The sequence below is a fragment of the Etheostoma spectabile genome, chromosome 19, assembly GCF_008692095.1.
Source record: "Etheostoma spectabile isolate EspeVRDwgs_2016 chromosome 19, UIUC_Espe_1.0, whole genome shotgun sequence".
Taxonomy (NCBI): Eukaryota; Metazoa; Chordata; class Actinopteri; order Perciformes; family Percidae; genus Etheostoma; species Etheostoma spectabile.
The window spans coordinates 187,618-210,504 of NC_045751.1; the positions used below are offsets into that span (position 1 = coordinate 187,618).

Sequence of the window (22,887 nt, forward strand, 5' to 3'; positions counted from 1 at the left end):
TGGCACAGCATCGGGAGCAATGTGGGGTTCTGTGTCTTTCCTTTAGGACACGTTGACATAGGACTGCAGGGCCAGGGATTCAACCACCGACTTTCCGATTGGTTGGCATGGCAAAACGGTGCACACGGTTTTGAGATTGAACATGCCCCTGGTGTACAAGGGAAACCTACTGGGCAGGGCTACAGGGACACATTAGGTACACACAGTGCAAGCCCAGACAACTCAATCACAATGAATGAAACATGAAACCACAAATCCCAAAATCCTCAAGAGCCAAAGACATACTCACACAGTTTTAAACACAGTCAGTTAAACAAAAGGTCTGGCATCAATCAGTAAGTTCTTTGATCGGTTTGCATTTTTACAGCGATTTCAAGAGATTTTTTTTTAACAACCAGAATTTATGGAAACAGAAATGAAAGGCTGCACCCCACACTTAGTGTATTTATTGTTGTTGAATGAACTGTTATGCCATCCATTACAAATATCATACAATCATCCTCCAAGGTCCAGCTCCAACATAACAAGTTTTGTTGAAGGATTGATTCACTGTGTACCTCTCAGATAGCCAAAATGCAACTTTATTTATATGCTCTCATATCTGGTTGTACATGTGTGAGTACTTTCCACAGGTCTGAAACTCATTAGGAAGCATCATTCTTGATCTTATAAAAACTGCTAGGCTTCCTGTGGTTGAGACTTCACTGTTGCTATTTTTTGCCTACTGGTTAGCATCTACACTTTTGTCTTTCCAAAACATCCAGCCGCAGATTGTCTTTTTTTCATTATGACAGACGCTAAGCCACTGGTTAGTTTTTCTTTTAATAAATTTTCTCACTTTGAAATTGTCACATCTTCCTCAGCTGTGCTAGGACACCACTGCTGTCTCTTCCTCTCAAACATGTGATGTGTCCCTCACTCACTGCTCCACTCTGTCACAATGGGCAAAGTAACAGGAAGACTTTGAAAGGAACAATGAAGAAACAGGAATTTATCATTAACAGAAGGATGTAATTTTTATATAAATACTGTCACATTATTTCATAATCTTATTGCTCATAGTGACAAGAGAGATGGTAACACTTCAAAGATGTGTTTCCCTATGATATTATATTATGATAAGAAGTGGTCCTGATCCAGGACTGGCATAAGAAATTAAGTGAAGTGATTGTAAAGTGACAAAAAAAAAATTCTGTGCTTACTGAGAAAGGTTTCTGTTTCTGCCATTAAAGTCTTTAGAAACCATGTAAATCCAAGATGGCACTGGATTTCTTCCTCCTTCATCTACTGGTGTGCTGCTCAGCAGCTCTGAGCTCAATGCTGCCACTATTGGCCAAAAGCTATACTGCAGTCATTTATCACTGCTGAAAACAGTGGTCTCATATACATATTTTTCTCCTTTAACACATTTGCTGAGACCCGAGTGACAGAAATGTATGGGTGAGGTGAACATTCAGGAATGTGATGCAGCATGTGGTGTGACGGTCCTGGATCAGGCATTTGATATTGTCCTCTTGGTCATTTTAGTTGAATCTTTCAGAGTCCACGTTCTGCAATTGAGAGCCAGACAATATTCACGTATATGAGCTTAACACAAGCAATACAATGATTGTATTACACACTATAAAACACATAAAAGTAAATCTTAAAAAGTTTCATCAACTGATAAGAGCCAGAAACAATCAGTCAGGTACTTATAAAGGCTGCAGTAAAGACATCATGATTGATGAAGGACAATTTTATTTAACTGATATTAATAAGAGGAAGTGCTAAAGCAGTTTGAAAAAAAAGAAGGCAGCCCTCAAACCGCACCTGTCTGAAATCGAGTATTTGTGACAACAAGGCCAATGATGAGCTTAGTGAGAACAACAGTCACAGCGGCCAGGATCACACTCATCAGGTGTACTGTTTCACCAGGCTCTTCTACAAGAAAGAGGATTCAATTAGATTCTCTTGCACAATGATTGAGTATTTTGACAGTACGCCATCGCAATCCTACTTCATTGAAATGTGATACAGTGCTAAATCACTCTTACCTTGAACATCTAAATATGTTGCACCAACAATAACCGGGTTTTTAATTATGTTAAATCCACAGAAATACAGTCCAGAGTCGGATGAATTCACTTGTTTGATTTTGAGAGAAACAGCAGACATGTTGGATCTCATTTCAAATTTTCCATTTTGAAATCCATCACAGAGTACAGCGGGCTCAGGAGGCTCGAACATGAAGGAGACACAGCGGGGCTGGGATCTCTTGACCACTCTGAACCAATATATCTGAGAGGGAGTACTGGAAAAGTTGGAGCACAGCAGAGTGACGTCTTCCCCAGGCTGAACTTCCACAGTGTGAGACTCAGAAACGGAGACAGAGATCCAGCCTGAAACACAACATACCGATTGAGTTCCCAGGTGATAATGCAACAAACACATAACAATTGTAGTAGCAACTGAAATAAGTTTTGCTGGGGACTATTAAACTTCATTCAAGTTAGCCATTAGAATAATTTTATGGGAGTACTTACTGAGGTTGCAGAGAAGTGAAGCTGTAACTACAGTGAAGCTCATCATTGTGCATAAGATCGTTTTACTGCAATGAATCGCTGAGCTTGAGGAACCAGACTTAAAGAGTGAAGGTGGGAGGAGGTTTTTTTTTGTTTTTATCTTGCCAATCACCAACCACACAGTACAGAAATCAGCCCATGCAGGAACATTGTCTGCATGTGGCTGATGCTGAGGTGTACTTTGGTATTTTAGTACTCATTGCAGCGTGTATGGTGCAAATGTAGGTGTCTACTAATATAGACCCTTTGCAAACATGTGACCACGACCACGTGCCAACGCCGTGACGGACGGCAGAATCACCCCAAGCACAAGCTAAACTGTTCCATTAGTGTCAATCAGTTTCAAATAAATAACACTAAATAAACTGTAATAATAATTCTATCTTGTTCTTTATGGCTTCTTCTATTGAACAACAAGTTGTCGTGCCGTTACCGGTCGAGGTAGGGCATCTGGTAGGTGCTCACAAAGAGTGGTATTTGGAGAAGTTGGAGATGGCAGGATTGGATACCAACCCTTACCTTCTTCCTCCCTCCGATTTCAGTCTGCCTGACACGGTCTAGAACACTATGTAATAAACGGGTTATCCCCACACACTGGTGCTGATCTCAAAGCTTTTAAAAGTCTGGATGCTTTACCAGTTCTTTGTAGCTGGCTGGGTTACAGGTACACAATGCTTTGCGGGTCAACATGTTAACAGGAACAGTTGGGTAGCACGGCAGCTAGCTGGTGAGGATACTTTTATTATTTATTATTTATCAGTCATTTAAAACCGAAAGGCAATACATGACATGCTTGTGTTGGTGAGGATTACTCTGCAGATTGTGTATGTGAGAACACAAACACATATGGGTTAGCTTGCCATCCATCATCATCTTCTTTCAAATCGAACATACACATTCCACCAAAACAAGTTCCTCCCTGAGGCTATTTTGCGGAGACACTGTTGGTCCGTCCAGCACTTAGCACCGCCCCAGACTATTGTGATTGGTTTAAAGACATGCCAATAAACTGTTCTTCTCCCATCCCGAAATGCTGTGTGGACTAGCTCTTCAGTGCGGTGGAGGAAGGTCTGGCAATGCAAGACTAGGCTACAACTAAATATAACATTACTACAAACAGCTCTCTGCTCCTCAAATCAAATCCACTCTCTGCTGAGCTGTACTGCACATTTGTGCGCATCTCAGTTTAATGACACTGTCATCTGGCTGTGCAGGTATGAGGCTGCATGAGGCATATTATTTGCACGCAAACTGTGTGAGGAAATTGGACAGAGTCATCTGTAAAGAAGGTGACAGTTTGGAGATATACAGATTATAAGATTCTAACTGATTGCATTTCCTTAACAAAACTATGGTTACTTTTGAAGAGAAAGCAGTAAAGCTTTCGTGTGAAAGAAGTACAGCTTTTTTTGCTTGTGGCTTTTTTGCAGAGAGCTGAAGGCCAGTCTTCCTGTGGTTGTAAGTGTTATTACCACAGTGAAAAATAATTCAGAGGAGCATTACACTTGTTGGTGTGAACATGTGCATGCAAACAGAACCAGAGCAAAAAGCCCCCTCAAAAAGCCAGAGTTTGTTTCATATACACTGTACAATAGAGACAATTAAAAAAAATAAAAAAGTCTATATATCCAAACAGAGGAAAATATGGTGTACCTCCCTGCAGACTCTACCTACGAGGACATTTGACAAGGATCAGTTTCCTTCACTGGCTCCTCCTCCACCAAACTCAAATATCTTTAGTTTTTTCATTTCAGATTACAATCAAGGACACACACAAAAAGACAGAGAGAAAGAAAATAACATATTTAGTTTAACATTGAATATGTTTCTCTAACTTAGAATTAAAAAGATTATCTTAATGCCTTAATGCCATGCTTAATGGTTTATACACTGGGTATTTACTGGAGCAGAGCTGAATGCACAAATGCACAAATACAAAGAGAGGATCATCATGTTTTTTAAAGTAGAATTTCTCTTGGTTATTGAAAACAGCGAGTCATTTGGTGTTAGTGGTCATAGCTGAAGACTTCCTGTGATGGAATGCATTTAGAACCTGTTTGGCACCGCAGGGCGTCTTATTTAATAAAAGAATGTTTGATTCAAAAGCGCTTTTGTACACCTCTTTTCTGGGGCCGGTGCAGGTTACTAGCAAAATTTGTGAAAGAAGACCAGCACACTGACTATTATGCCTTGCAAAAAACTTTATTTCACAACGTTTTGGTCACACAGACCTTCCTCAGGTGATTTTACCTGAAATTTACCTGAAGAAGGTCTGTGTGACCGAAACGTTGTGAAATAAAGTATTTGCAAGGCGTAAAAGACAATAAAAGAATGTTGCCATGGACTCTGGTAGCAGATGAATATGATAAAGCATTAGTTCCACTGAGCGTTGCAGTCCTATTGCTGCTTGTGTCTATCTGCTGGCGCTAAAAAGAACCTGAGTCTCCACTTCTCTCTCTGATGCAGGCCTCCTGTTCCTTATTGTGTTTGGAAGGAACGTCAGAGCTGCAGAGTTCAGATCATCAGACACCATATTCTGTAATATCAATATTCATGTCTAGGCTACTATCACTGCTTCCTTCCTTTTAGACTTTCCACAGAGTGTTGACTTCAGACACGTCATGATCTTTACCTCAGTTGCTCTCAGACCACACTGTGCTGTCTCTTCCTGTCAAACGAGGGATGTGTATCACTCAGTCCTCCCTCCACACACCATTTCACTCGCCCTGTAACTAAGTCTGGCAGTAATTAGTGTCCCTTGTTTCTCTTCCTCCATCACACATTAAACATGCTCTTTAGACAAAATAAGTAAATACAGAGACACGATTTTAAATTTAATTTTTGGCAGGAGACACCTCCCACACATAAAACACATCAGCAGATTAACATAATGAAGCGTCAGTCACTTGGACCTGCAGTTCCAGATGTTCCCTGAGTCTATCTGGTGGCAGAATACACAACATGTGGCTCCAGCTTTCTCTCTGGTGCAGGCCTGCGGCTTCTTTTGGGTTGTGCCTGGAAATTTAGAGCTGCGTAGTTCAGTTCATCTGAGCCCAGATCCTGCAAATCAGAGTATTCAGAGTCACAGTGATCCATACACACACTCTGTAGCTGAGTTTGTCAAAAATCTGTGAAATTGGTGAATTGGAATCGTTTAAACTAAAATTCTAGCATAGCTAATAAAAACTGTTTAATGATTGAGACACAGGCCACATTGTATGACAAACACGTATTAAATTAACTAAGATCACCACATTTTACAGTGGTCATATTTTTATATTTATTTTCTAACTTGCAGGAAGGCTACATGTTCTCTTTCCTGACAAGATGTCTTCTGGCTGAGCATCTTTAAAATCATATCACACAGTTTATATAAATTAATGCTGGGTTTACCTGGTTTCTTTCTGGCTGCAGTTCTTCATTCACAGCACAATAGAAAAAGGACAAAAGTGTCATTAGTTTATTACTACTGACCATATACTTTACTTTGGATTTATCCATCATGTGTATTAAATTATATATTATATCAGCTGTACCTGTCTGGAGTTTCCTGATTTTAACAGCCAGAACAAGGATGACTATGGTGAGGAAAACAGTCAGAGCACCCAGGATCACACTCATGACCTTTGTCGTTCCATCAGACTCCTCTACAAGACAGAGGACAGAATTAGAGTCTGTTTTTAAAGACATGGTTGAGATTTAATTGACTCGCACAGTGTAAAAAAAGAACCTTACTTGACGCCGATGTACAATTAGATTCACCTTCACCTTCAAGACATATAGAAATTACATAATTTGACACATATTTGTTTCTTATTTGTCTTCATGCTGTTTTTTATACTACTTTGAAAACAAATGTGAGAAACTGTAAATATGATGAGAAAAACAGATCTATGAGGATTAACTACAATCTTACCTTGAACTTTTAGATATGTTGCATTGACAAGGACTGTATTGTTGTTTTGGTTAAATCCACAGAAATACAGTCCAGAGTCAGAGAAGTTCACACTATTGATTTTAAGAAAGACAGTAGAGATGTTGGAGATCATCTCAAATCTGTTTTGAAATCCCTCACAGAACGAGGCTTTGCCATCAGACCCGTACATAGCGGAGACGCAGCTGGGCTTGGTTCTGTTGATCAGTCGGAACCATTCTGTCAGAGTTGGAGTTTTAGAAATGTTGGAGCACATCAGAGTGACGGGTTTACCAGACTGGCCCTCCTCAGTGTGATACTCAGAAACAGAGACAGAGATCCAGCCTGAGACAAACAGCAGAGACAGAAAGAGAGTTATCCCTGAGCGTATAATGCAGCACTTACTGTATTAATGACATTAAAACAACAATAATTCAGTTCTTATTTTAAAGTTGAAATTCTGTGGTGCTAAGAATAACCGAGTATCAGTACTTACTGAGGCTCCAGAGAAGTAGAGCTTTTATCAAGGTAAAGTTCCTCATTCTGCGTTTAATCATTTCACTGCGAGGATAGATTGTACCGCTGAGCTCTTATAAAGGAGTTTAGAGAGGTGGGGTGTCTTTAGATTAGTATCTTGCCGCTCACAGCAACCTGCCAATGCAATGCCTTTGCATTTTAGTTTAGTGGTTTACATGCATACAAATACTACAAATAAATGTACACATAATCATTAAAATATGTGATGGAGGGATGCGAAACAAACCTCAGAGGGGCTTAATCTGGCCACTCTCCAATGCATACTCCGTTTAAAATAGGATATAAATTAAAATACTGATAAGAAAAGAGAAGAGAAAAAAATAGCCCAGACTAAAATTACCCACAATATCAAATCAACAGAATAAGTATGAAGGTAATATAATACTAGGGATTACATGGGTCGTGTACAAGACATCCCATAGGGATAACATTGCAAGCTTTCTGAAATTGGTTAAAGTGTTAGCTTTGAAAAATGGCAAAGCGTTCCATATCACTGTCCCTCTGTAATTTAAACCAAACTGAAGTTGAGATGTTCGACAGATAGGAGGCATGACTTTGTAGTTAATTCGAGTGGCTGTACAATTTTATTTTAAGATTTTTTGGGGGGCTTTTCCCTTTATTGACAGTGGATAGACATGAAAGGGGGAGAGAGACGGGGGACGACACGCAGCAAATCCGCAGGTTGGATTCGAACCCAGGCCGCTGCAGACCTCAGCCTACATGGGGAGAACAGTCTTACTAGCTGAGCTAGAGTCCACCCCTCGAGCGTCAATATTATGAAGGTGGTATAACACAAAATAAAATTTGTTTGGGTGCCTGGGTAGCTCACCTGGTAGAATGTGCGCCCATATATAGAGGTTTACTCCTCGACGCAGCGGCCGGGGGTCCAACTACGACCTGCGACCCTTCGCTGCGTGTCAGCACTTTAAATGACTTTGTTTTTTTTGGATTGCTAAACAACAGTGGGCACAACAGTCACCTGAACTAAACAGTTCACATCAGCTGTAAAACTCAGTCCAAGCAAAACAACTCTTCACACACACACACGTCTCAAAACAGGCTCAGTGCAGCCAAACACTATGAACAACCCTCGCCGATAACACACACTGTCAGTCATAACACACTGAGAGTAAAAACACTGGCATCAAACACCACAGAAATTACTAACTTTCTCAGTTTGAACAATTTGAGTGACTTCACACTACTCAATAGTTTCTTTAAAGAAAAGATATAGATTTCATAATATAAAAAATTTCACATGAAGTAAAGAAGAAGGAATGAAATCAGCAGTTTGCTTCAATGTAGAAGAATATAATAAAACTAAAGGGAGACTTGGCATACAGCCCGATCCGGTTGGGGAGAGTTCTAGCCCGACCGGGCTGGAGCTCTCTTTACCTTGTCTCTCTTGCTTTTGTTGTAATAGTTTTAGACAGCTGGGAATTTATTTTGATACACTGAGCTCCTCTCTCCTCTATCTTTCCATCTTTTCATTTATGTGCATCCATGTCCCAGAAATGCTTGTTACTAACCTAGCTCTGGGGAGTCATTCCCCGGAGTCCTTATGTTCTTTTTTTCCCCAGCATGTTCCCTTGGATCAGAGAGGCTCCAAAATCAGGGTAGCAGCTATCGCCATGGTCCCGCTACACGTTCTGTGATGCCATGTTCAACTGCTACACTGCAGTGCCCTGCTACGTCCTGCTACGTCCTGCAACGTCCTGCTACGTCCTGCTACGTCCTGCTACGTCCTGCAACGTCCTGCTACGTCCTGCTACGTCCTGCTGTGCCTTGTAATGCCGCACAGCGTCCTGCTATGCCATGAACTACTACAAAGAACTGCTAAAAACTACAATTTTTTTCTATTTTTGTTATTGCCACTCTTCATTCTAACCCCAACCGGCCCGTCAGACACCGCCTACCAAGAGCCTGGGTCTGATCGAGGTTTCTGCCTAAAAGGAAGTTTTTCCTCGCCACTGTCGCACTGTTGCTTGCTCTGGAGGAAACTACTAGAACTGTTGGGTCCTTGTAAATTCTGGAGTGTGGTCTATCTGTATAGTGTCTTGAGATAACTCTTGTTATGAATTGATACTATAAAATTGAATTGAATAGTATTTTGTCTCCAGTAGTTTATGGGATTACTGAAACTAAAGGTACATAACAGTAACATGGAATAGTGTGACTGATCCTGCCTCTCTCCAGCCTCGTGCAGCTAGTCTTCTTCATCACATTGGATGTCTGCATCATCTCTAAATACTAATGAATGTGGTGTTTTCATTGCTTTCACCTCCATTACTTTCTGAAAAACAGTAAGAACGCAGTTTTACTACAGTAAAGACATAGTGTTTTTCACTTCTTTTTTTTTAGCTGTTTATATAACCTCCGACATCTGACCTGGGCATAATGGTATCTTTGCTCTGTCAAACGGTATACAGTGTATAATGGTTTGTTATTCTTATTTGGTGTTTGAATACAAAAAAAGGCTTTCTGGGATTTCTCTACATAAATACCGTGTATGTTCACTAACAAGTCTAAAACAAGACACTCGCTTAGGCTTTCAGCTGAAATTTAGCAGTGTTTGATTCTCTTTTGAATGTGTGGTTAACAGTTGTGACAGCAGTGTGTTAGCATGTGAACAAAGTGCTGTAAATCCACCGTGTTGGCCACGGTGTGGTTAAAGTCATGGGCTAAGTGTGTAGAGTTTAGAAAACGGTGTTCAAGCAATGAAAAACGAACTAGAGTTTGGTCCACACGAACTGCTGCTGTGCAGACTGGAGTTAGAGTTCTTCACATGTGACTCCAGTTGTGCCCCTCGTCATTTAGCAATCGAAAAAAAACTGGAATCTGCAATGATTTAACGGCCCGCAGCTGGAGAATTTTGCAGCACCAACTCTCCATGAACCAACTAATATTCACATAGCAATAGGGGAGGGGAATGTTCATCTATAAACATTTTTGCTTTTATTTTACCAATTTTCAGGAAATGTGGTTAATAAGTGTGCCACATTTCCATACATGTGGATGGGAACTTGACCAGGGGATGCTTGTCATCTGGCTGTGCAGGTATGAGGCGGCACAAGGTATATTTGCTTTTGTGTGAAAGTAGTGCCGCTGTTGATGCTTGTGGTTTTAATGCAGAGAGCTGAAGGCCAGCCTTCCTGTGGCTGTACGTGTTATCACCACAGTGCATGAGCATGTGCATGCAAACAATGCCAAAACAAAAAGACAAAAATGTATTTATGTACCGTACTTCCAGTCTGTACAAATACAGAAGCTGATGTGATTTAGTCAAAACCAGGCAAATCCCTTTGCACAGTTTCTCTTTATACTTTTCTAGCTGGGCCTTGTCACCTTGATGTAAGTTGTGCTCAGACCGCACTGTGCTGTCTCTTCCTGTGAAGAGATGCAAGAGATGCACCCCCGCACCCCTCCCCCCCCCCCCCCCCCCAAGCCTGCGGTCTGTTCTGTTTTTTTCAATTGCTTAAGCACTATTTTGAAAGCAGGGACCGTTTTTTCAAAACACCACATCCAATTAGCGCAACCACACTCCCAATTAGCAGAACACCTCGGACTATTGCAAAATAAAACACTCTTAATTTATAAAAAAACAGACTTTGTTACCATATGAAACACACACGTTTCATTTCACTTAATTATGTTTGAAGTTGCCCAGCAGTTACACACTGCTGATGCTAACCTACAACACAACAATACAACAATTCTACGTCTCAGTGATTAGAGTACTGTAAATGAAGTACACAGAGAAAGTGCAAATATACATTACAAGACCAATGCTGCAGACTGACAAAAAGATGATTTATTTCTCTCCAAATGTGTTTAATTTGAACCTGATGTCTCTTCAGGATGCGTGCCAGTGTTGACAGAAAGACCTGATGGACATCATTGAAAATGGCCGGGTTACCGTTATAATAATGTTGCCTTGGATTTCTCTCTCTCTCTCTCTCTCTCTCTCATTCCCTCCTCATCGTTCTTGACCCTCAATCCTCAGTAGAAAATAATACATGTAACCTACTGTAAAATGTCACAGGAAGGGGTATTGAAAGTGCTGATATGGTGCATACAACGAGCAGCTGGTTCCTCTGAGTGTAGACAGATTGTCTTTTATCTGTTTCCTTGTCAAAATGTCCTTATGACAGATGCCGCTGTATATCCTGCTAAGATTGGGCTGAACTCCTAGTCCGGCCTCCCTCAGCGTCAATCCAGGGTTCACAACATGGTCCACTAGTGTAGCGGGAATTTTATGTGATGAATTTGGTCTTCTTCTTCTTTGAGCACATTCTCCGGCTTCAGGTCTTCCTTTACCTCCACCTCGGCCTCTACCCCTGGCTGGGCCTCCGCCTCTTCTTCCACTTCTTACTTTACCTCACCCACCTCACACTCATTCTTCTACTTCTGACTCCTTCTATTTTGGTTGACAGACAGGTGAACTTACCTTCTGCGTTTTATGTAGTGCTTAAACCTGATTGGTGTGTCTACAATGTATGTGTTTGCGCACCTGGTGGCTGCGTTTAACCAATTGGTTCATGGGTGTGTTCATTTGAAAGCCTTCGCTTTAAAATTGCAAGGAAATGACATCATGATCAATTTCTGTGTCAAATCCACACAAGTGTGTTTTGTGTTTTGCAAATCACGGTGTGTATTGTCTTGCAAAAAGTGTGAGGCTGACATTGTGCTAATAGTGGTGCACATCTGGGCCAATGTTTTGCTCCTTTAGTGTAAAGTTTTGATAAATGTGGGAAAGTTGTAATTTTAGTGTGTAAGCAATTGAAATAACGGTAACTGTATCACTGTTCTATAGGGAAGTTAAAAAAGTTCATAATGAAGCTTTTTGAAACCACATGGCAGGAAAAGAGCGTGTTAGTTCTTCAGATTCTAATCTGCTGCTGCAGATTAGAATCTGCTGCTGCTATAATCATAAAACACGGACAGTGTGCTGTCAGACTGAAGTTACTGATGTGTTAAATCGTGTTCTACTGAGGCATACAGATGTTTAAAGCATTCCACATTTGGACTTCTTATAGCAACCATTTAAATGTAACTTCATTTTTAACCTGGTGTCCTTAAACTTGTTAAGCTTCTGTCTTCAGGTTAACAAGTATGTATGTAGGATGGAGAAGAACCCTCGTGTCTCCGTCCATAGGAAGAAACCGATTTCTCCACTTCTCAGATTGGGCCTCGTCCTTCTGAGGAAGCTCACACTCCAGCCTCGAGGAAGTGACAAAGGTCTCTTTTTCATTGGCTTTGACTTCCGATGAAATGCAGATGTTGCACCAGTGTTCATTTGCTTATCATTTCAACAAGGAAATATGCACCAGAGATTATATAACAAGTGATATATTCATGCATATGCACTCTCTAATTAACATCCTTCAATTTGAATTAATCTGAAATAGAATTTTTCAGTTTTCATATATGCTCTCAGAAAAATAACAGATTTATAAAAATATGTTCATATTAAATACAAATGAATTCTCGGATTTTAAAGCTATGGCACGTCGTTTCTTCTGCCCTCGTGAGGAATTCTAAGTAATGACAACAAAACTGTTGTTGCATCCACATAACACAAGCCTTCCGAGATCACGCACATGCCCCCCCCCCCCCCCCCCCCTCCTCCCCGCAGTTGCTAGTATGCAAGGAGGACCCGGAGGATTAAAAAAACATGATGGACTCTTTAGAGGAGGTTGTTATCTTGAGGAGCCGATAGTCTTATTTAGCTTTGAAGCAACTCATTCGGTGATGGCTTGAATTTAACAGACGCACTAATGCTTTAAGGCGCAAAGCAAAGGAAAATGAAAGTATTCAAATATTAACTACAAGATCATTGTTTCCTGTGGAATGTAGGAGCTAAACTCAAGGAAATAGTCCAAATACCAGCATCTGAGAGCATGCAGCCAGGAGGCTGTGTGACTATTAACCCTTGTGTTGTTGTTTTTTTACTTTTTCTTATGTTTTTGTCCCTTTTTTCAACACTTTTGACACTTTTTTCAACGTTCAACACTACGTGACACTGACTTATTAACTTTAGTTTTACAGTTATTTTTGGGAATTTATGGTCAATAAACCTCGATTTTAGATAATTATACCTTATGTTTGAGTTATAAAGGCAGAACTTGGGAATTATTTCAACTAAAATTAAAGAAATGGATGTTGATGGTTAATCACAGACTGGAATATGTCATCTTTTACTCAATACTATTTCCAAACCACTTCAATTTGTTTTCAAATGCTGTAAAATTGAATAAGATACCCCGAAATTAAGGAAAGTAGAGATTTGTACTTGTCAAAGAGCGTTGTGTGGAATCTATCATGTTATTTTGGGTAGTTAAAAAGAACACTGATATGGAAAAACTGGTTAATTTGACCCGAGGACAACATGAGAGTTAACTGCACCGTACCCACTGGGACCTGTGATGGAGAACAGGGTCTCCTTCTGAGCTCAGCTGACGCTGGGACCTACTGCTGCGCCGTGGCCTCCTGTAGGCAGCTGCTGTTTGGGAAAGAAATCAAGCCGCTTGTCGAAGGTGACGTGGAGGACCACATGGCACAGGTGGGAATCTTAGTCTGGATCTCCATCATTAGAAATGGAGCTATTGTCTTCTTTGTAACTATTTGTCTCTTGATTTACATCAGTTAGAGCCAGTGAACTCTTTAATGCTCAAAATGCTCACTTTAGCTCAGAATCTCTTACAGTTACACCTGGACCCTATTTTCCTTTGTTTTTGTTTTTGTGTCTAAGTGACTGATGGGAACTACAATCTTTGAGATTTGTCCAGTATAAATCAAGATCACTGCAATCGGAAGTCAGCGAAGTTGGACAACTTGCCCACCTTCAATTTAGGTCCACAAAGTGCTCGTTTTGCCACTGACAGGCTCAGATTAATATTCTAAGTGTCTGACCACAATATGGAAAGAATTTCTAAGGAGGTCGACCTTTCTGTGAAAGACTAAGATCCTTTTTATTTAAACATAGCGAAATTTCATTCGCTAAAGCCATCAGGCTCCATGTAAATAAACAGTCATTTAATCATTGTGAAATACAGTTACAGACACAGAATAAAACTATGAATGGTTGTTTTGTTCCGTTTGCCACTTTTTCACAGTCACAGCTTTAAGTTTTTGGTTTGAATAAACACATAGTTTGCATGTGAAAATATGCTATCCCTTACACGCTCTTCTAAAAAAAGTTCTTTGTCTTTCTAGATGTTGTTAGACACTTCAGAAAAGTGGTAAAAGTTGCACTTTTAGTGGACAAAATTGATGATGCACATTTGCCCCACAGGGTTACTTTGCAGCCCGGTAATACTGGCCCAATTTTAAATTTTGTTGTTCCCCCTTAACCGTTTGTCACTTACACACAAAAACATAGGAAAATGGGGTCCAGGTGGAAAAAAAAGTATGTTGTCATAAAAAGAAGTCTGTTGATTTACATCATTTTGTTGTTTGCCAGCATTACACTTTCTCCAAAAAAAATTAACTTTGACCTACATCTCAATAAACTTTGAGATGTAATTAAAGCTTGGTAAAGCAGTGAGATCACTTTGAATGTATTGTCTGATCAACCCATAACCTTTGTTTGGGTTTTTCTAACCACATCGCTACATCACTTCTGTGATTTCTTTGCTCGTGAGCTGTGTGCGGTTTACCCACACAAAAAGACAACAGGTTCCTGTGATCCTCTGAATGTCTCGGTGGTGGAGTTACACGGGTTCCTTGCAACAGAAGGAGGACATCCTGCAGGAAACCACCAACATACAGACACAGAGAGAGCACCGGCTCTCAAATAGACACATGAGCAAACTCTACCTATGAATGAAAAGTTCTCTTCTTTTACTGACAACCACACGACTTCTATTAAAAAACCGACTCTGAAAGGCGGGGCCTATTTTCTGTGATGAATCTTTATTAAAAATGGGTTCCCTTGTTTAATTTAGTGGCTGCATGCAACATTTTTGTCACTACTGCTAAATATATAAAGGATGTAATGGTTTGTTTAAGCCTCTGTAGGATTGTAGTTCCCGTAACAATCCTACAAAAAGTTGTAGTTCTTCTTTAACTGTCTCATTACTATTCTATTTAACCAACGATTACGTTTAAAAGCAGTCTGGATTCTGCTTTACTCCCTCATGTTCTTGCCTGTGATGCATCTTTTAACTGTTTACAGTTTACTGTTTACACTGTCTACATGCTGAGATAATTATTATTGTCAAACTACTGTGATTCATAGCAACAGGATTTCATTCTGCAAATATTTTATAAAATCACGTGTGGTTTTATTCCACATAAAACCACAACTTATAACCCCTTAGCATATCGCCTCCTTTTTCTAGAGGGGTGAGGAACAGGGGATGTTTTAGGAAGAGAAAGTGGTATACATAAGCCTAATTTGTGTATTTTCCTTCTGCGTTCTTTGTGTTGGAATTTTAAATTTGGCGGATAACGGGGACTATTGTTGAGTGCTCCTCAGGTCTCTGAAGGGTAAATTGAGACAGCTAGCTAGTCTATCTGTCCAATCTGAGTTTTCTATTATTACTATTTTGCAGCGGCTCTGTGCGGAGCTTAGCACCGCCCAAGACGATTCTGATTGGTTTAAAGGAATGCCATGAAACCAGAACATGTTTAGTCAGACCCTCTGTCAGTACGCTTTGGAGGAGGGTCTGGCAAAGTGAGACTAATACAAGGCATACAATCCTTTGTCAAACAAAACTAATTTCACAAATATGCTAAAATGCTGCCTGGACTAATTATCAATTTTTTTTTTAATTCTGAACTCTATTACAGAAAATGAGCGGAACAAAGTTGTCACTAGCAATTACAATGTATTTTCTAATGCTCTGACAAGAATGAGTGAACAAGACAACATTTTAAAATTGAAACTCATTTAAAGGCTAGCTGGTTAGCAAGCTAATTTGCTAATTCCACTATTGTTTATCCAACCCACTCTCATTTTGCATAAAACCCAATAATTTCCGAAAGTAATTGAATTCCAGTAGAAACCATGGAGTGTGAGTTGATTGTGTTCAAAACCGTCATGCTCAAAATAACTAAGCATGTTGCTTAACATTATAACATTGCAGTACACATTAGCCATCAAGCATTATCATTGTAATACAACATTGCATGTCATACAAAGGGTGACAGATCCTGAGTTGTTTAACACGTCTAGACGTAAATCACAGGACACAAAAGCTGAAATTCTGAACTCTTGTCTCATATTCATCTTTTGATCTTAAACCCAAATGTCTTTAGTGAACAACAAAAACAAAGGAATTTGCCTTGCAGTTCCAATAATTTTGGAGGGGATTGTATCATACAATTTCACATCTGCACTTTATAAACTTCATGTAATTCAGCTTGTGGAGTCTTATATGGTATTGATAAAAAAACGCAAAAGTTTGTTTTGATCAAATCTACAGTATCTGTAGATTAAGAAGAACAAAACTTAAATTATAAAAATGGAGAATAAACAGGTAACTAAAATCTGAAGGGCTCAAAATGTAATATGTTAAGATGTGAATGTATTTACATAAAAGTATAGATTTTCTATGAAAAGCCTGCCTTCAGAAATAAGAAATGTTTAGCAGAAAACAAGGTGTCAGAAAAAGTATTGTCCTAGTTTGGGCACTGGATCTCAGATACAACTGGACTAACATTGATAGTTCAGTGACATCTTGTAAATCGGTTTCAGAGCGAGTTACTAAACTTATACATAATACAATGTATTAAAACACTATTTGTTAGGGGAGGTAACACCAGAGGCTCCACAACACAATATCAAGATACTTGTCAGGATCATATATTATTGTAATTTTGAACATATTGCAATATATTACTTTTTCCACTTTCAATTTTTCCTCAATTCAAATTATGTGCCCAAACAGAAACTTTGTAAACATCTGTTTTATCTAAAAAGATACATTTCTTTGTTTGTTCACTTTTCTTCAATTTCATTTCTGCAAAATGGGATTGTCAAGCGGACAAACTGACCAACACACATAACAGATCAATCCTTGGAGTCTGTGTATCAATACAGTTGCCATGAAATACATTGCGATTTAAATAGCAGCAAATAATGGAACAGGGACTCCATGATACAGTTGGAAATCATTTATTCATGCAAGTCGGCTTTCAAAACAGCAATACAATGTAAAGTACTGTAAATATTTCATGTCCATCAAAATTGTGTAAAAGAAGTTTGTTTTAATTTCATCGTTTGATTAATTGACTCCATGTGTTATATGAGTCTAAAAATGTATGCCTACGAGACACAGTGTAGATTTTACTAATCCATTAAGTCAAATTCTTAACTCTTGCTTCAGTTTGAACAAAGGTATTCTGGAAGCTTCTCTTTAATTTCCAATTACAAAAAATACATTTTCCTAGATGTCTACAACTGTCATCACACCCTGCTGGATTACCATCGTTCAAATTCAATTTACTGGCATTGACTAACCTGTCAACTATACACACTGCTTATTTCACAGCAAACTTACCGATTCAAAGAGCAGATTTACAGATGAATGGATCTGTGCACAATGAGTGAAAAACAGTTAGCTAGCAAATACTCCAGGGGTCCGTTTCAGGAAGTAGGTTTAATGAAAACTCTGAAACGAGGGAAACTATGGGTTTTCTTTTTCAGAAAGGCGGGTTACTCAAACCTGAGAGAGGGGTAACTCCAGCCAGTTTCAGAAAGACAGGTATCATAACCTCAGAGTCAGTTACTATGGTAACTGAGCCGGTGAACCTAACCTGGTCAGGAGCGGGTTTTCTTTGTTTCTCTCAGTCTCCTCCCTCTGACACAGCGCTCGTTCATTTCCTCATTCATTCAGTATCACATTTTAGCACGGTTTATCTGCATGAATAAAAAACATGTTGGTTTATTAACCATGTTAGGCAGACTATACGTTTTCTCAAAACACGGCATTTCCATTTTGTCGACAGTCCCGTTGATGAAGAAGCATTATTACTTCGCATGGAGATAAACATATGTCGGGAGATGATATTAATGCCCCGACTACAGATGTATTTTCATTTTCAGATAACTACCTTTTTGAACAATGTCTTTTTCTTCCCAGTCTATCAGTTATGTAACCTACATAACCTTATCCGTCCCCATATGACTAACGTCACCCACTCTAGATCCCAGCAGAGTCTGTGCTGCATTACTTTCTTTTTTTGCAAACGGCAGTTTTCTTTACATTGTTTAAGCAGCAAATATTAATAAAGCTTAATTGTAGCCAAGCGCCGTCAGAAGAGTGTAACTCGCTCTAAAACACTTCTGTAGAATTGCCTGGACACAAACCAGTAAGAGACAATAAAAAGAAATAAGTGATTGTAAATCATAATTGTTAGTGGTGCCACAACCACAGAATGGGATTAGTATTAATTTCCTTATTTTCTCAAAATTAATACACTATTAGAGCCCACTGCCACACCAATTCTATTTCACTGCAGTCGCGGTGATGCAATTTAATAAATACAAGTTCAAATTCAGTCTGTGCATATGAGTGTTTTCCGCCTGTCGCTGCTCAATGTGAGTTGAGAATACTCAGATTGAACAGTTTAAAGCATAACGTGACATACTGCAATTTGTGATGTCCATAAAATAAACTTCATTACAAAGAGAAGATGGAAATCCTTTCAAAAACCTTTTAGGTATCTAATCTATCTGCTGTTGTTTGATTACTAAGCTCAAAACCCCATTCACCTGACAACCTTCATGTTTGATGCTTACTTGTAGCCAGCAGTGAACTAACTTTGTTATGTAGGTCCATTTTTACTGTATTGACATTACAGACGCCTCTTGCCGGCATCTTGTAGGCTACTACTTACTAGGCCACTACTTGACTCAAATCTGCACTCTCTTCGCGCAGTTACACCGCCTGCCAGTTTGTGGTTGTTACCATGTTGAATCGTAGTATCATGGCTCCATTCATGCTGACTTTTTATTTGGTTTATTAGTTCTGAGTCAACCTACTCAAGAGTTGATTGAACCAACTCAAATCTGCGGTTCTGGAAGCGATAACTCCAATTCCCATCTCAGGTTAAATCAACTGAAAGTTCAGGGTTAGACTCTTAAGTTTGTTAAACCTCCTTCCTGAAACAGACCCCAGGGCTACAAACCTCTGTAGTTAATAGTAAACTAACATTTACCAAGAGAAGTTCAATGTGACTATGTGCTGTCTGTAATACTTTCTACTTCAGTAGTCCTTAAAGCCCTTGACTTACCTGTTGACTCTGAAGGTCTCCAGCAGCCTTTGATGTCATCTTCCCCCAGATTCATGGTAAACTAGTCTCACCTATGAGCTCAGGTGGGAGAATGGCAGGAGTGTGTTACACCCTTCTTCACTTATGCTCAAATGTGAACATGTTCCAAATTTTGGCTCTGAAGGGGGCAAGCTAAAAAAGGTACGCTGATGAATTATGAACAGAGATATTTAATCAGCGTGACGACTTGAACTAGTTTGTTACACGTGATTTCATTAATTAAAAACGGATAATCATTGATTATGGAACATGCTTATTTTTTCGAAGATTTAAGCAGTTTTCGAATAAATTTAAGTGGTGACACAGATGGTGTTTTAGCGCGGAGCATGATTTTGGGCACATGTGAACAACATTACTGCACAAATCCGTTTATTAAAAACAAGTTCGACAATGGACAGGTACATGTGAACGCTTTGCGGTGACCGTCCTATTAACAGTTACTTTCTACATGTGTTAAACTCATACGTCTTAGTTTAACTTTTCACAGCACCGCCACATTGAGGTTTGGTTTGCGATGGGAATGCGTAACATGATGGAACCAACGTGCATATTAGATTTAATACTAAACATGATTCAGTTCAGTTAAATCTACAGTCACAAGTATCGCCTAGAGACTACTGAAATTCTTCAGCTTTCTAAAGGTCACACACACAACATCAGAATACTAATTTTGTTCAACGTAAAAGTACAAATAAAAAAAAACGCCTAATTCAGACGTCAAGCATAAAAAAAAAATACTACAGCACAATAACAAACTAAAACAATCAGGGGTGGGGGAAAAACGAGTAAAAGCTTTCCCAAAATAAAAACAAAAACAGACGAGGACGTCGGCAATTCAGTTCCTCCTGTGAGCGTCGCAGGTGAACGTAACGCGCTCAGCCACAGACAGGAAGAGGATAGTGTCACGTGCATCAGGAGGCGGCGAGCGGCGACGCAGTCGGACGACGATCCTGAAAAAAGAGCAAATGACACAAATGAACTGTCTGCAACTGTTTACACAAAGCACGTTGTTCCATCTTAGCTGTGTACATGTGGAGTTCTGTGTCTCGAGTGGTTCTTCAGTAACAGAGATCCCAGACCGAACGGTCTTGTTTGTCGCATTACTCCACACATTGAAAACTAATATTAGCTGCAATCCAAGTTCGTGCAAAGGTGTGCATTACCAACAAATTTACAACTTGTTGAATTGGACTTTTTTTTTTACGCACGCAAACCTTGTTTTTCCCCCACAAGATCTGTGGTGTACAGGATAAGTCACAAGCTGCCTCTGCCTTTAAAAAGGGACGCATTTCAAATAAAGATATGAACACCAGTCTACCTCAGACCTATTCTCACCTTCACATGCCAGGGCCTTGCTTAATAAGCGTAGCGTGCAGGCGGTGGCGGAGGCAGCCGTTCTGCGTAGGGGTCCCTGGCGCGTGGAACTCCGTATGCCGGGACCCGGGAAACCGGGGAGAGTCGAGAGCGCTCGTAGGAGTAGCCATTACTGGCAGGGGGCATAGGCGCGCTAGGCGCTCTCCGGAGGGGACTGCGATCTCGGGCGTAGTACGAGGACGGAGGAGGTGGGAGAGGACGACGCTCATAGGGATCAAGCGACGAGGTCATAAGACGGTCTCGGACGACGGCTGAGGGGGGAGGGGGAGGAGGAGGGGCGCCAGCACGTTGATCCTCATAGGCCATGCCATACGGACGGGCTCTGTACTTCTCATAGTAATCTACCACGCCGTATCTCTCCCTTTCACCCTCATAGGGTCGTTCAGGATAAACGGATCGTCGGGGGGGAGGGGGTGGCAGCGGAGGAGCAGGGTAACCTGGGGGTAAATGGCTGAGGCGGCCTCTCATGTAGCTGGGTGGAGGGGGGAGGTCGTGCCTCTCTCCCGGGTAACGAGGGGGCCAATAGCCACCCCTGTCTGGGGGAGGAGGGGGGTAGTCATCCCGTTCGTCATGTCTGGGACGGCTCTTAGAAATCTGAACATGGATGCGTTTGCCTGAATACAAACATAGACACAAAAGGGGAGAAAAAAAGTTAAATAATTTGGCGCAACTAAAAATGTGTCACAACCACATCTTTACTTGTTTTACATAATATCCCTTCTTTACCTTGAAATTCAGAGTTGTCCAGTCCTTTAATGGCATCCATGGCCTCTTCAGAGTTAGACATGTGTACAAAAGCAAAATTCTTGACGACAGCACACTCTGTGACTGAGCCATACTCTTCAAAAAGAGCTCGGAGCTCGTCATCAGCTCCCTTTTCTACATTAGCTACATGCAGTTTGACTGCGCCCTGGTTCTTCCCGTGGCTGGCCTCCACGTTGATTGGAGTGCCGTGAAGCTTGTAGAGGTGCAGATTCTTAATGGCTTTGGTGGCATCTTTGCGGTCATCCATGTGGACAAAGGCGTAGTTCTTGATGATGGCACATTCTGTGACAGTGCCGTACTCAGTAAAGAGTGCCTTGATTTCCTCCTGGTCTGCTTCTCGAGGCAGATTTCCCACAAATATCTTCACCATTGTTAAAGATCTATTTCAGAGCAAATGAGAGAAAAGGGAGTGCGTATGACATAAGATGAGACAAAACAAAAACACCTAGTTAAAATGAACACCGTTTATTCTTTGTCATTTGGTGTTATACCATAAAAAACAAGTATGCCTAAGTCATTTTCTATGGTACTAGTTACCTGCTCCCAGTTAGCCCGTTCACTGCAAAATGGCTGGCGTCAGTCTAATGAACGCAGCAAGTCAACTAGCTAGCTTTAACTGACTCTTTTTATACACCAGTTACCTTCACATTGCTTATTTCAATATCAAAACGTTTCTATGATTATTTTTGCTATAACGCACTGAGGATTATTACCTATATTTAAACAATTTCTGGTATTGGTTTTGCAAAGTGGCTAGTGCTAGCTAGCTGTTAGCTACGGTTAGCTTCAGCCACGCTATTACACAAAGCCCCGCTGTCTATATTACTGAAAACGTAAAGCAGCGAGCCGGCTAACAGCCATTTAAACGTTAACTAACAACGTTAGTAAACATTTCATGAGTATTAAATGCTGAAAAATTGTAAATGTGAAGACACACGCGTGTGCATTTTGGTTACCTTTTTTGTTTTGTTTTTTTTACCAGGCGTCCCCTACAAAGTACTCAAAATCTTGTTGAAAGCTGTTCTTTAGCCGAATGGCGGATGCTGACTTCCGTTTGCTTTTTTTCTCGCCTGCCTTTTCTTCTTCTGTCTTTCATCGGTTATTTTGTCCCGGATCATGGGCACATCGCCACCCACTGTCCAGGAGGGTACAGGGAATGTCGTGGTCACAAACGTTTACCGTTAACGGGTTTTCTTTTTTTCTTTTTTTTCCCGGTTTTCCAAATCCAAATCAGGCGAGTCACATTAGTGTGAGACTAATTAATTAATAAGAAAACATACACAGCATACAGGGGTACAGCCACAGTCTCTTAGGCTTAGGTGGACAGGCTGGTAGGCAGAGAAAAAAGAAAACAAACCACGTTATTAAATCTTCATATGAAACCAGAGTTCTTAGTATTTTTTGAGTAGGGCCTACTTAATTGAATCGTTGCAATTTTCTAAACTCAGTCACAAA

General features: G+C 40.3%; 2 protein-coding genes across 3 annotated transcripts; both read right to left on the bottom strand.

Moving 5' to 3' along the window:
- Window positions 1-5,397: 5,397 nt before the first annotated feature.
- On the bottom strand, window positions 5,398-7,167 carry LOC116707077 (uncharacterized). Of its 2 annotated transcripts, XM_032544231.1 has the most exons (6): window positions 6,974-7,167; window positions 6,481-6,822; window positions 6,300-6,332; window positions 6,101-6,211; window positions 5,958-5,980; window positions 5,398-5,624 (listed from the first exon to the last, which is right to left on the bottom strand). In XM_032544231.1, exons 1-6 carry the CDS (start codon window positions 7,032-7,034, stop codon window positions 5,502-5,504), a joined length of 693 nt encoding a protein of 230 aa, XP_032400122.1. In that variant the 5' UTR covers window positions 7,035-7,167; the 3' UTR covers window positions 5,398-5,501. The 2 variants fall into 2 exon arrangements, with proteins under 2 accessions (XP_032400122.1, XP_032400123.1); XM_032544232.1 differs by lacking the exon at window positions 6,300-6,332 and having other exon boundaries at window positions 5,958-5,992; window positions 6,974-7,162.
- Window positions 7,168-19,645: 12,478 nt separating this feature from the next.
- Window positions 19,646-22,546, bottom strand: LOC116707069 (RNA-binding protein 4B). The gene is made up of 4 exons (XM_032544222.1): window positions 22,389-22,546; window positions 21,394-21,812; window positions 20,629-21,281; window positions 19,646-20,243 (listed from the first exon to the last, which is right to left on the bottom strand). Exons 2-3 carry the CDS (start codon window positions 21,800-21,802, stop codon window positions 20,650-20,652), a joined length of 1,041 nt encoding a protein of 346 aa, XP_032400113.1. The 5' UTR covers window positions 21,803-21,812; window positions 22,389-22,546; the 3' UTR covers window positions 19,646-20,243; window positions 20,629-20,649.
- Window positions 22,547-22,887: the final 341 nt, after the last annotated feature.

Bases quoted from the DNA above. Each gene is read 5' to 3' on its own strand.
- LOC116707077 (XM_032544231.1), bottom strand. From the start codon at position 7,034: ATGATTAAACGCAGAATGAGGAACTTTACCTTGATAAAAGCTCTACTT. The intron at 6,823-6,973 runs GTAAGTACTGAT...TGTTTGTCTCAG, and splicing joins TCTACTTCTCTGGAGCCTCA to GCTGGATCTCTGTCTCTGTT. The intron at 6,212-6,299 runs GTAAGGTTCTTT...TCTGTCTTGTAG, and splicing joins TAATTGTACATCGGCGTCAA to AGGAGTCTGATGGAACGACA.
- LOC116707069 (XM_032544222.1), bottom strand. From the start codon at position 21,802: ATGGTGAAGATATTTGTGGGAAATCTGCCTCGAGAAGCAGACCAGGAG. The intron at 21,282-21,393 runs GTAAAGAAGGGA...GTTTGTATTCAG, and splicing joins GGACAACTCTGAATTTCAAG to GCAAACGCATCCATGTTCAG.